Below are 11,804 nucleotides of genomic sequence, written 5' to 3' on the forward strand. Positions count from 1 at the left end.
GTTAAAGCTCATTCTCAACTACAAAGCAAGTTCAAGGCCAGCTGCTGTTACAGGAGACCTTGTCTCCAAACAAATATTTTTTTAGAATCTCAGAACCTGGGGTTCAGTGTTAGAGTCAGTGTTCAGCAGGCTGGAGGCCCTGGGCTCTATTCCCAATGGCATACACACACAAAAATATTCCGTAAGTAGGTGAAAACTGTTACATACTTTGATGAACCTCAGTCAAGGCTCAGCATTTATAAGTAGCTATTCCCAGAATCCACCCAGCCTGACAGTGACACTCATTTAATGGGAACAATAGTGACTGCAAATGCTGTGGGCCAAAAACAGGAGTCATGCATTGGCCCACAGTCAGCCAGGCACAGGGGACAGGACTTAGGCCCTTCTTTCCAGCACAGAGTCTGGAGGAGGAAGCTGGGCTAGTAAGAGGCTCTCTCCCACTCGTCTCCCAGGCCTCTTCCTGTGGTGTACAGCCAGACCACTCTGCCTCTGTGCTCTCATGGGGGCGGGATGCTGCCAGGTAAAGCGAGAGACAGCCAAGGCTGAGCTGAGCCCATTTCCCCTCTCCAGCTGCAATTACAGCTGTGCTGTGATGGACACGTTTTAGGAAAAAGACTGGAGAACAAGACCTCCAGAGTCCCTCCCAGCATTGCATTTCTACGGAATCTTATCTGCACTGGGCTTCAGAGAATAAGCTCACCACTGCTGTGCATTCAGGGTTCCTTGAGTTAAACACTGGATAACAGGGTATTTTCTTAAGGGAGCCCTTCTCAAAACTTTTTTTTTTCTTTTTGTGGTTGTGGGGATTGAACCCAGGGCCTTGCTTGTGTGACTTAAGCACTTTGCCACTGGCTATACTCTCAGCCCTCAAACTAAAAACATAATAAAACAAAAATCCTACATTTTAATTTATGGTTTCTTTTTTTTTTCCCTTTTGTGTATGTGTGTGTGGGGGGGGGAGTGGTCAGAGAACAACTCATCAGAATTGGTTCTCTCTGTCCACCATGAGGATCTCAGACCATCAAGCTCTGAGGCAGACGCCCTTACCCACTGAGCCACCTGCTGGCCAGAGACCACTTTTTTTAGAAGCATCATTTTGCCGGTACGATCTGTGTGTGCATGCGGTGTTGGGATCGGATGAAAACAGCATGTCGTTCCCGGGAAAGGAAAGCCTGCACAGAACCTTACCGCCCTGAACAGGGGACTGTGACATCCCCTTGCGGTGAGGGTGAGACACTGGGGCTCTGTCCCTAGCTGCCCTCCTGACTCCCTCCTGGGAGGGGGTGCTTTGCCAAGATGGAGGGACACACTGGCTGAACGGAAAATGAAGTGAGCATTTAGACAGAACACAAATAAGTCACTGGCGGAGGAAGAAGAGCGGAAAGAGCGGACCGAGGGGCCGCGGCACTATCACTGGTACGTTGATGAGTAGAGTGAAAGGGAGTCCACGGTGGCGGCTGAGGACAGGGTGAGCAGCAGCAGCTATGTGCGTCAGCTTCACACATACACGTCACACGGGGCAGGGAATGAGGCCAGCGTGAAGAGAATCTTGGTTTCAGGCAACATAAGCCAGGGTATGGAGCCTGAAGAGGACACTGGTGGTGCAGCTGTGCATGTAGAGGACACGGGGGGGGGGGGGGCAGTGGTTCTCAGACTGGGCTCCCTGGAGGAGCACCTGCCACCCACACCCTGGTCAGCCACACACAGGCCTGGGCCGCGCCTCAACTGTACAGCAGCTGTCTGGGGAAGAAAAGAGATGGTCCCATAAACTCTTTGGGCGCCTCCCCGGGGATGGTCTGGTGTGTGCTGCACTAACCTGAGTAGGAGAGGCCAGCAATCTCTATGAAGAGGTCTTCTTCCGAGAAGCTTTCTGGCAGCATGAGGCAGGCGGTGGTCACCGCGCTCTTCAGGTTTTTATCCATGGCAGATCGAAGGGCCATGTTCTCATTCATTGAGACAATCTTCACCTGGAAAAAGCAGGTTGTTCAGGAGTGGCACTGCAGAGGCTCTGCAGCTCGGACACTGACTGACCCCATTATCGACCATTTGCCCAGCGACTCAAAGCCATCATGACTCTAACAAGAAACCCCAGAGCCTCCTGCTGAATGTCAAAGTCAGAGAAATTGTGACACAGAAAAAAAAAAAAAATCAGTTCATGGAAGACAAAATTAATATTCTTATTTAAAAATTATTTTATGTGTATGAGCGTTTTGCCTGTGTATCAGTACATGCAGTGTGTGTGCTGTGCCTTGAGAGGCTGGAAGGGCGTCAGAATGTCCCCAATGGTCGCTGGGAACGGAACCCAGATCCTCTGCAAGAAAGTCAGGACTCTTAACCACTGAGCCATCTCTCCAGCCCCTAATATTCTTAAATAAACTCACGACAGGCTTTGGAAAGGAACAGATGTCCTGGGAGGGGTTACACTTTAAATTTTGTTTTTCATTATTCTTTCACTGACTGTGCTAGCAGAAGATGGCACTTTATTTCTTTATTTAGAATTTACTCTCTTCTTGTCCGCATGTAACCTGGGTAATTCATGTTTCATTTTATTATTGTTAGATACGTAGATTTATACTTGACTAAGTAAAAAGAAACAAAATCAGCTATAAAAGAACAATCATGGGGCTGGAGATAGGGGTCGGTGGTTTAGAGCACTGGCTGCTCTTCCAAAGGATGCAGTTCCTAGCACCCCTATCAGGTGGCTCACAACTGTCTATAACTCCAGCTCTGGGGGATCTCACTTCCTCTTCTGGCCTCCACAGGCTGGCGTTCACACATACACATGAATAAAAATAGAGAGAAATACTGGCAAGACACAGACTGGGTTTTGAGGCTGTCTGGAGTGACGATGAGGTACTGCACCACCCAGGTAAGCCTGGGACCAGCTACTTCGCAGGACTCAAATCCAGATACAAATCTATCACCCACAAGGGCTGGGTGTGACACAAATCCGCAGCCACCACTACGCTACCATTGCTTTGCTCAATAAAAGGGCCTTTGCTTCCGACACAGCAGGAGTTGTTTCCTGTTGGCTCCAAGTGCACTGCCACACAGCAGCTGGCCTGCTTGGAGACCCAGTTTTAAAATCTACACCGTGGTTAGCAGAGATCTTGCAAGTCCTAGCTCTGCCGCTTTCTGCCTTCACAACAACAGGCATAATCCTGAGCAATAAGATGGCCTTACCATGAATCCCGTCAGTTTGCTGGGAAGATGGAAAGAGACACTGCACATAAGCCCAGGCCAAGGTGAGCCTTTCTGGTTTTCTTGCACACAGTATGACTTTCTTTGATTTTACCTTTTTAGGGTTTTTTGTTTTGTTTTGTTTTCTTTTCTTTTCTGCACTAATAAAAGTTTATCTTCATGTTTTAATTAGGCAGGCCTAAGAGAGCCCTGAAAATGAGCCAAACAATCTACCTTCCTTTCTTCCTTTTCTTTTTTTTTTTCTAAAGACAAGGAAGGTATCACCACGTAACCTTGGCTGACCTGGAACTTGCTATGTAGACCAGGCTAGCCTCAAATCAGAGATCCTCCTGCCTCTGCATCCTGAGGGTTGGATTAAAGGCGGGTGCCATCATGCTTGGCTCTTTGATTTTGGAGATACGGTCTTGTTATGTAGCTCAGGCCAGCCTAGAACTTGTGTCACTGATTCACCCCTCTGTCTCAAGTGCTGAGATTACAGGTGTGTGCTACCCAAGGTGGGAATATTTATAGCATACAAGCTCAGGTACAGAGGGTGAGGCAAAGCCACCTGATTCAACACCACCTCTTCCACCCTCTTCAGAAAGTAACAGTCCTTAATTAAGCCTTTCAACACGTGCTGAGCTTAGTATCCTTCCTCTCATGGAGAAAGAGTAAACAACAGCTAGGACCGTCAAAGGCTGTGTGATGAAGCAGCAACAGAAGCGAGGGAGAAGCGTAGGAAGCCTACGCTAGGCAGACCAAGTTCTATGGCGCTTTCCTCATGGAGGCAGCCAGGGATGTAATTCTCATCTTGACAGATGGTTAAAACAAAACTTTTTTTTTTCTCAGTGCTAAGGATGGATTAAACCCAGGTTTTCTACATACCAGGCACCTTATCCCTTAGCTATACCCCAGTGCCCCCTTTTTTAGGTTCTAAAATAACTCCTAAACTCCTATGCTCATTCCCTAATTTTCTTTTTAATAATTTTTCATTTGTGTGTGTGTGTGAAAGAGAGAGGGAGTCTGTTCTCCCCTTCTACCATAGTTCAAGAAATCAAACTTGTCCATTACCCACTGAGCCATCATCTCACTCGCCTTATTCCCTAGCTCTCTCAAGCCTTGCATTCCATATGAAATCATGGACCCAGGAGTACAACCTCTAGGAAAACAGACCAGGTCTTGTCAGCTCCTGATTTGTCCCATGATGCTCCTCGACACCTACATTCCCATTCTTACCCTCATTTACCAGGTCCTTCTTAATAGTGTCACAACCTCTTTTGTGTATACTTCTGTGGCTTTTACAGAAACCCAGTGAAACCAGAAGCTATTTTGGGATGTGAATAACTAAACGATGCAAAGAAATGAATAACCCTGGGCGTCTTTTCCTGGTTAACAAAATACCACTTGTTCTCTAAGAAGGCCGCTCTGCTTGAGTTGTCCGAGAGCTGTCTGCTTGCTATTTGAGGTTAAGAGAGTGAAAAGAAAAGCATCCTTACTCAAGGGGAAAATGTGCGGATCTGGTTCTCCAACGAAAGGTGAACCAGGACCTCGTCTCTGCAGCACTGTTATTTGTTGTTCAGAGTGAAAAGGCAGTGAAGGCTTGGGGCCCTGCCAGAGAGGCCTGGGAAAAGAAGAAAGCCCTCGGATTTGTGAATAGCTGTTTGTACCTACTGGGAATTCTCCAACCTGGACTGCCCAGACAGCATTAGCAATCCCAACACAGGGAGGAAGGGCGACGCTTGAAGGGTCTTTCAAAGGGGAGATTTGTGAGTACCTTTCAAGCCAGGGAAAGAAGACAGGGTCACACCAGGGGCTGCAGTATACCACAGTGACAAGCAGAGACCACTTGGAGTGCAGAGTAACTTTTAGCCTCGAGAAGTTGGAGCTGTGCAGTCCTGAAATGCCAGGCTCCCAACAAATGTTCCCATCCAAACACCAAGGCAGGTGACTGCTCCAAGCCACGAGGGCTGGAGCCTCGTCTACCTGCTGGACTGTGGCCTCTCAGGACAAGTGATTGGGGCGGAGGTTGTTCTTAATTTTTATTCCTTCAGCATGCAGAGAGGAAACTTGGCTGGTTTTGAGTCTCTGAATGAATTGCTCAGTCTTTGCATTTCAAAGGTGAGATGCCAAAGGCTAGCTCACAAGAGTGCAGAGCCTGAACTAGTAAACCAGATTTCCCAGTTCAGGTCTCTCTTAGACCATTGGGACTTTCCTATCCTCAGAATGTAAAACAATAAATCTACAACTTGGCAAAAAATCACCTAAAGGTGAACGTACTAAAATCCACTCAGTTTTATGCTTTATATAGATAAATCACATGGTACATGATTTTTTTCTCAATAAAGCTGTTATTTTAATTATTATTTTTTTGAGACAGTATCTCACTGTGTAACCCTGGCTGGCTTAAATGCTAGGTAGACCAGGCTGGAATTCAGAGATCCACCTGTCTCTGCCTCCAGAGAGCTGGGATTAAAAGCTTGTACCACCATACTTGGCTCCTTTAAACACTTCAAATTCCATGATTCTCTACTGAAAAAATATCTGTTGTAGGGCTTGGGATATAGCTCAGTGTTGGCCTTCTGGGCTCCATGCATGCACTATGTACGAATACACACACGCACACACGCGCACACACACATACACAGATAGCAAATGACACAGAACCTAAAGCTGTCCAGGAAATAAAAACAGGTGTCTTTTCAACCATGAGAAGAGCTGATAGAAAAGTATAATATAAACTTTTTATTTATTTATTTATTTATTTTCCTTTTTTTGAGACAGGGTCTCACTATGTAGCCCTGGCTTTTCTGGAACTCAGAGATCCAGCTGCCCCCGCCTCCTGAGTGCTGGGTTAAAGGCACATACCACCATGACCAGCGAAAGTATAATAGATGTTTAATTACAGTCAGCCCTTTCTAGAAATGTCCACCTTTCCAAATTCTTTATGTTCCTTTTGAACACTTGCTAGTGGGTGAGAAATCCCCTTTCTACTTGCAAGACCCAAGCACTGTGAAAGCATCAGACAACAAGACCTGACACAATGCCTTTTAAAAACATAAGGACGAGGAGTTCACACATTTCAGAATTCTTTTCTTGAGACTTCTGTTCATTCTTCTCAGATGCTGCCACCCTGGTGGCTTTGCTCAAGTGTCACGAGTATTTGCTGCCACCTACAGGTCAAAAGTTTGACTGTGGATCCTAGTGGCAGGAGGCAGATTTATTCTCACAGGAGTGGGAGCCAAGGAGAGAGGGTAGGTGCTCACTTATGTTCTTCAATGATTTACTTCAAAATATTTATTTTTAATGTGCATGAGTAAGTGTTGCTTCCATTATGAACACACACATGTGCTCAGGACCCAAAGAAGCCAGAAGAGGATGTCAGACCCTGTGGAAATACAGTTACAGACAGTTGTGGCCCCAAGCTCAGGACACAGGCTTAGCATGCAGGAGGCCCTAGTTTTAATCCCCAGCACAATAAACAATTCTGAGGACATTATGTTCATTCTGCGATTCCAAAGCAATTTTGGTTTCTAAAGGCTAATTTAAAAACATTCTTTAAAGGGCTGGAGAGATGGCTCAGCAGCTGACGGCACTGGCTGCTCTGCAAGAGGATTCAGGTTTGATCCCGAGAACCTTCATTGTAACTCCAGTTCCAGGGGATCAGACGCCCTCTTCTGGCCTCTACTGGCACTGCACGCATGTGGTGTACAGACATACAGGCAGGCAAAACATCTATTTATATACAATGAAAAATAAATCTTGAAAAAAAGTTTGGAAGTATTCCAGGCAGAATATAGAGACTACCACATTTTGGTTCAATCTCCTTTTATGTAAAAATAACAGACAGCCAAGAACACTGGGAGGGAAACAGCATTTTCTGAGTGTCCACTAAATCAAACACTTCGGAATGCCCACACACAGATGGACTATCCTGAGGGGAGGGAGACTCAGTCAGTGGCGTGGGGCAGTGCAGTTAGAGGAGAAGCAGACATCTGAAGGCTAGGTGTGTTGGCTTCTAAAAGCTGTGTTCTTTTGTGCATATAACCCTGCTTCCAGTTTGCAGGCAGGGCACGATTACTATCCCCACTCTACAGATGGGCTTAATGACATGTAGAGACAAAACCCAACTGCGTAAGTTCATATAAGCAGGTAACAAGTGGCAGAGCAGAGGGGGACCTAAGGCTCCTCATTTTACATCCACTACTTTCCCATCAAGCTAGAGAGCGTGCAACAACAAGTAATGCCCTCCACCCCGGGGGTGGAGGGGGAACCACCCAAATCAAATCCCAACAACCTTCAAGGGGCTGTGGTGTCACCCAGTGGCAGAGAACCTGCTGCTCACACTCTTGGGACCTTAGACCCAGCCACTGTGGGGAACACGACAGGACCATGGCTCAAGGAAAAACAAAGCAAGGAACAGGAAGAAAATGTGGGACCGAAAATGGGTGCTTACAAACTTTCATTTGCAGTAATTTCCTCAGTGTCGGGTTTTGCTAGCTATAGGACCCCGAAATGATCTGACCATGAAACATAAAATTATTTCTTATGAATACTTATGGAACAATTTCAGTGTGTCTGCTGCTCACGGACATTTAGAAATGTTTCTCCTGGGATAAGGTGAGATGCACAGCTAGAGTGTCTTCACCAGGCCCTGGGTTCCAGCCCAGCACACACAAATGTTCTAGCTGAAGTAGAGACTATAGCACACAGGGAAGGTACCACTATGTGTTTACTTAAGCACATACATGTGTAATATGCACACAAATGCGTAATAGGCACACGTGTCATACTGACCCAAATACACAATTCTGGCCACGTTAATGTGTACGCGTGTTTTAGCTGCATGTACATATGTGCCTGGTGCTTGAGGTCAGAAGATGGCTTTGGATTCCCTGGCGCTGAAGTCACAGATGGCTGTGAGTAACCACGTGGGTGCTGGAAAGCGAACTCCAGAAGAGCAGCTGGTACTCTCAGCCACGGAGGCATCTCTCCAGCCTGCTGTCGTTATCTGAGTGGCTGATTGATTTCGCAGCCTTCTGTGTTGGACTCCAGCCCCTCTCCATCCTGGAGTTGGGCAGGAGGGCCCTCTCATCCCATGGTTGCTTCCTCTGGTAATCAGCCCTATCCCAAAGCTAAGCAGAGGCTCACCTGGAGTCACCAGCCTGTGAGTGTGGCTCAATGGTGACAGCCGGGGGTCCCTTGTTCCATTCAGGAATTCCAAGGGTTTAGGAGCTCTCTGCCAGGAGCCAGGACAAAGCCCACTACGTGGCTTACATGCATATTACAAGCACAAAGATGTGTACATGTTATGCGTAACATCTCCTCTTATAGCAGGACATCACAGGGTAATCTCCTTACATTGTGGGTGATGAACTTCATGGAGGGGAAGACGACTATACCTGTGTTTCCATTTCCTGGAATTCCACATCTAGGAGCTCACAAAGATCAAAGAGAGGTCAAGTTCAGAGACAAGGGGATATGCTAACTGTGGTGCCCTGAGGGGCACAGACTCACCGGCTTTTGGAGGCGTCCAGCGATGTACAGATTATTCCAGTTCAGGAGGTCGTCAATCAGAACACCAGTGTCGATGACCCCATATTTGATAAGCTGCAAGAGAGGAACTGAGCATGACAAAGAGCAGACCACCAGGCTGCTGCTTCCATAGGTCTTGTCCAGGAAGAGGATGCTCATCTAAGCAACTCAAAATACCTACCCTTCAAAAACCCACAGCTCACTGGGTGTTGGTGGCACATGCCCTTAATCCCGGCACTCAGGAGGCAGAGGCAGGCAGAGGCAGGCAGAGGCAGGCAGAGCTCTGCATTTGAGGGCAGAGTGGTCTATAGAGTGAGTTCCAGGACAGGCGGGGCTATCCAGAGAAACACTGTCTTGAAAAACAACAACAACAAAAAGGCCACCAAATAAAACAAAACAACAACAATAACAACAACAAAAACCCCACATCTCTATTAAAACTGCCCAAAGATTTTAGTGTCAAGACTGACCTGGCTTCCAAGGTACAAGAAGTGAGATGGCCAGTATTTTAACACACATGATATTTAAAGGCAAACTGGCTCTTGGACACCATCTAGTCGAGTTCTTCAACGTTAGATCCTTCCAATTTCAGAAGTGATGATTTAGGTAATGTTCCTCATTTGAGAAATAAGAAACTGAGTGCTAGAAGCCAGTGAAAGGGCTCAGGAGGTAAAGCTGCTTGCAGTCAATCCTGATGACTTGAGTCTGACCCTAGGCCCCATAAGATGGAATGAGATAACTGATTTCTGCCAGCTGTCTTCTGACTGAAAACACACACACACACACACACACACACACACACACACTCACTGTAAATCTTAAAAAGAAATTGAAGTCCAGTGAGAGTAAATGACACGTCACAGTAATACTACATCAGCAGACTAGGTCCTACAGCTGGGTACAGAAATGCATGGCTAGTAGGCCTTGCAGTTGGGCCCAGTAATGCATGGCCTACTACCCCAGAGCCTGGTGGAATGCTGGACTGCTCGAACCCAGCAGTAGTTTGTGGCTAGCTTGGATGACAAGGTGTATCAAATAACAGACAACCCTAAGGGCTTAACAATCATACCCCAGAATTGCAGCCTGGTCCTCCAACATTCTTTGCATTACTAAATTTTAGACATTCCTCTTTCATTAAAAGTTTTCACTGGCCTTGTCCCTACAGTGACTTTCAGTGTTGTTGATTCTTTCAAATGGTGACAATTACAAACTAACATCCAAAGGTGAAAACCCTCTTATCACTGCTAAGCACATGGAATTACGGATGAGGCCGTTTCTACAATAATTTGTATAAACCTCCAACGTGGACCTCCCAGCTAACTAAGTCTTACAATTGTGTCAGCAAACATCTATGTTCTCAGGCTGTAAATATTTAAAAAGCGGCTAACAAATTTCAGTTAGAAAGTACAGCCCCCGTGCCGCACAATCATGCACAAACATTGTGTTACTTAAGCTTATAATGTTGTTTGGAAATTACTAATCAAAGACAGGCCTGGCAGATTATTAATTATGAAGAAAGAACCTAACTATGTGTTTTGCACAGCAAAAGAGGAAGCATAAGGCTGTGTTGCTTCAGACAAGTGGCAGCCAGGAGGCCCTAGGAACACTGCAGGCCTGAAGTTCAGGGGCCTGCCACTAGCCACATGACCTTATGAAGTCCCATCCCTCTCTGAACTGAGGTTTCCTTCACTGCATAGAGCAGGCAGGTGCCCAAAGGACCAGAAAAGCTAATGCATATCTGGGTGCGGTAGTGCACACTTTTATTTCCAGCACTCGGGAGGCAGAGGCAGGTGGAGCTCTGAGTTTGAGGCCAGACTGGTCTTCAGAGCAAGTTCCAGGACAGTCAGGACAGAAACCCTGTCTCAAAAACAAAACAACAACAAAAAAAAAATAGTAAAAATAAAATAAAAAAGAAAAGTTAAAGCATGACCTTAAGATTATGAATATAGGCCAGGCACAGTAGCACATGCCTGTAATCCCAGCACTTAGGGAGGCAGAGGCAGGCAGATCTCTATGCGTTCGAGGCCAGCCTGGTCTACATAGCTAGTCCAGGCCAGTAAAGGCTACACAGAGAAACCCAGTCTTGGGGAAAAAAAAGATTATGACTATATCACTGCAGCCACATAATCACTTCTCGGCTCTTTAAGGCCTGGACTTTTGACCAATTGTATCTGGGGGCTTATCAAATATGCAGAATCTCAGGTTCCATCCCAGACTAACTGACTCTGGACCTACATTTTTAACACAGTCCCCAGGAGACTCACACAACTGTAAAGGTTAGACTGCCCTAAGCAACTGGCATTAGTACTGGCACAGGCAAACCCACAGGCCATCCTTGACTCCTAGCCCCCACCTCTCCAGCAGCCCTCTAAGAAACTAGGATGCTTCATTTAGTTTGATCCCCTTCTCATGCTGGGGTTCAAACCCAGGACCCAGGTAATTACTGTCACTAAGCTGTACCGCTAGTGCCTGAAGTGTCATAGCAGGTAAGGTCTCTGACATAAGATAACCTATTTTGGGGGGATCTAAACATTCTATCTGCCCTCTGACATGCAACTCCCAAATCCTACCCACCTGCTGACACCAAAAACTTCTCTTCCATCAGGTGACAGCGCACACTCCCAGACACCCAACACTCTCTTCACTCCCTGTAGTACCTGGTCCTCTTCCTAGATGACACCACTCTTTATCCTGGTCCTCAGTGGTCCCACTATTTCTCCATACTTCCCAGACAGCAGTCCTCAAGGTGTGAATCCCTACCCAAGACTCCAACTAAAGCAGTGTGGCCAACAGATTAAAACATGACAACTACTTGGCCAAAGGTCAAAAGGGAAGATGAGGTCAAGTCACAGTCACAGCCAATGGCAGATGAAGACTCCAGGCGTGTCTATGCCTGGGTTTAAGAAAGCTGGATGAGGTGTGGCTGTTTCCTGAGAATGTGGACATACTTATTTTACTGGGATTCCACCCCCAAATTACAACCACCCAGTTAAGGCCAAGTCCTGAAGGCACTCACCTTCCCCTCACACATGATCAGTGGGTTGAAGTAGACCCCGGCACCGTAATTATTCTGGATAGATGAGATGATCCTG

The 11,804-nt window shown here is 46.6% G+C and overlaps 1 protein-coding gene across 1 annotated transcript in view; it reads right to left on the bottom strand.

Annotated features, from left to right (window-relative positions):
* The window catches only part of Tamm41 (TAM41 mitochondrial translocator assembly and maintenance homolog), a 34,362-nt gene extending 22,564 nt beyond the window's left edge, over nucleotides 1-11,798 (bottom strand). Inside the window, exons 1-3 of the mRNA XM_055604327.1 lie at nucleotides 11,729-11,798; nucleotides 8,695-8,787; nucleotides 1,817-1,967 (exon numbers count right to left, since the gene is read on the bottom strand). Of these exons, the coding sequence (XP_055460302.1) occupies nucleotides 1,817-1,967; nucleotides 8,695-8,787; nucleotides 11,729-11,743 (259 nt within the window). The 5' untranslated portion in view covers nucleotides 11,744-11,798. The remainder of the gene's footprint in view (nucleotides 1-1,816; nucleotides 1,968-8,694; nucleotides 8,788-11,728) is intronic.
* Between the last annotated feature and the right edge of the window lie 6 nt (nucleotides 11,799-11,804).

Source organism: Psammomys obesus, unplaced genomic scaffold (assembly GCF_907164565.1).
Source record: "Psammomys obesus unplaced genomic scaffold, mPsaObe1.curated_primary_1811, whole genome shotgun sequence".
Lineage (NCBI taxonomy): Eukaryota > Metazoa > Chordata > Mammalia > Rodentia > Muridae > Psammomys > Psammomys obesus.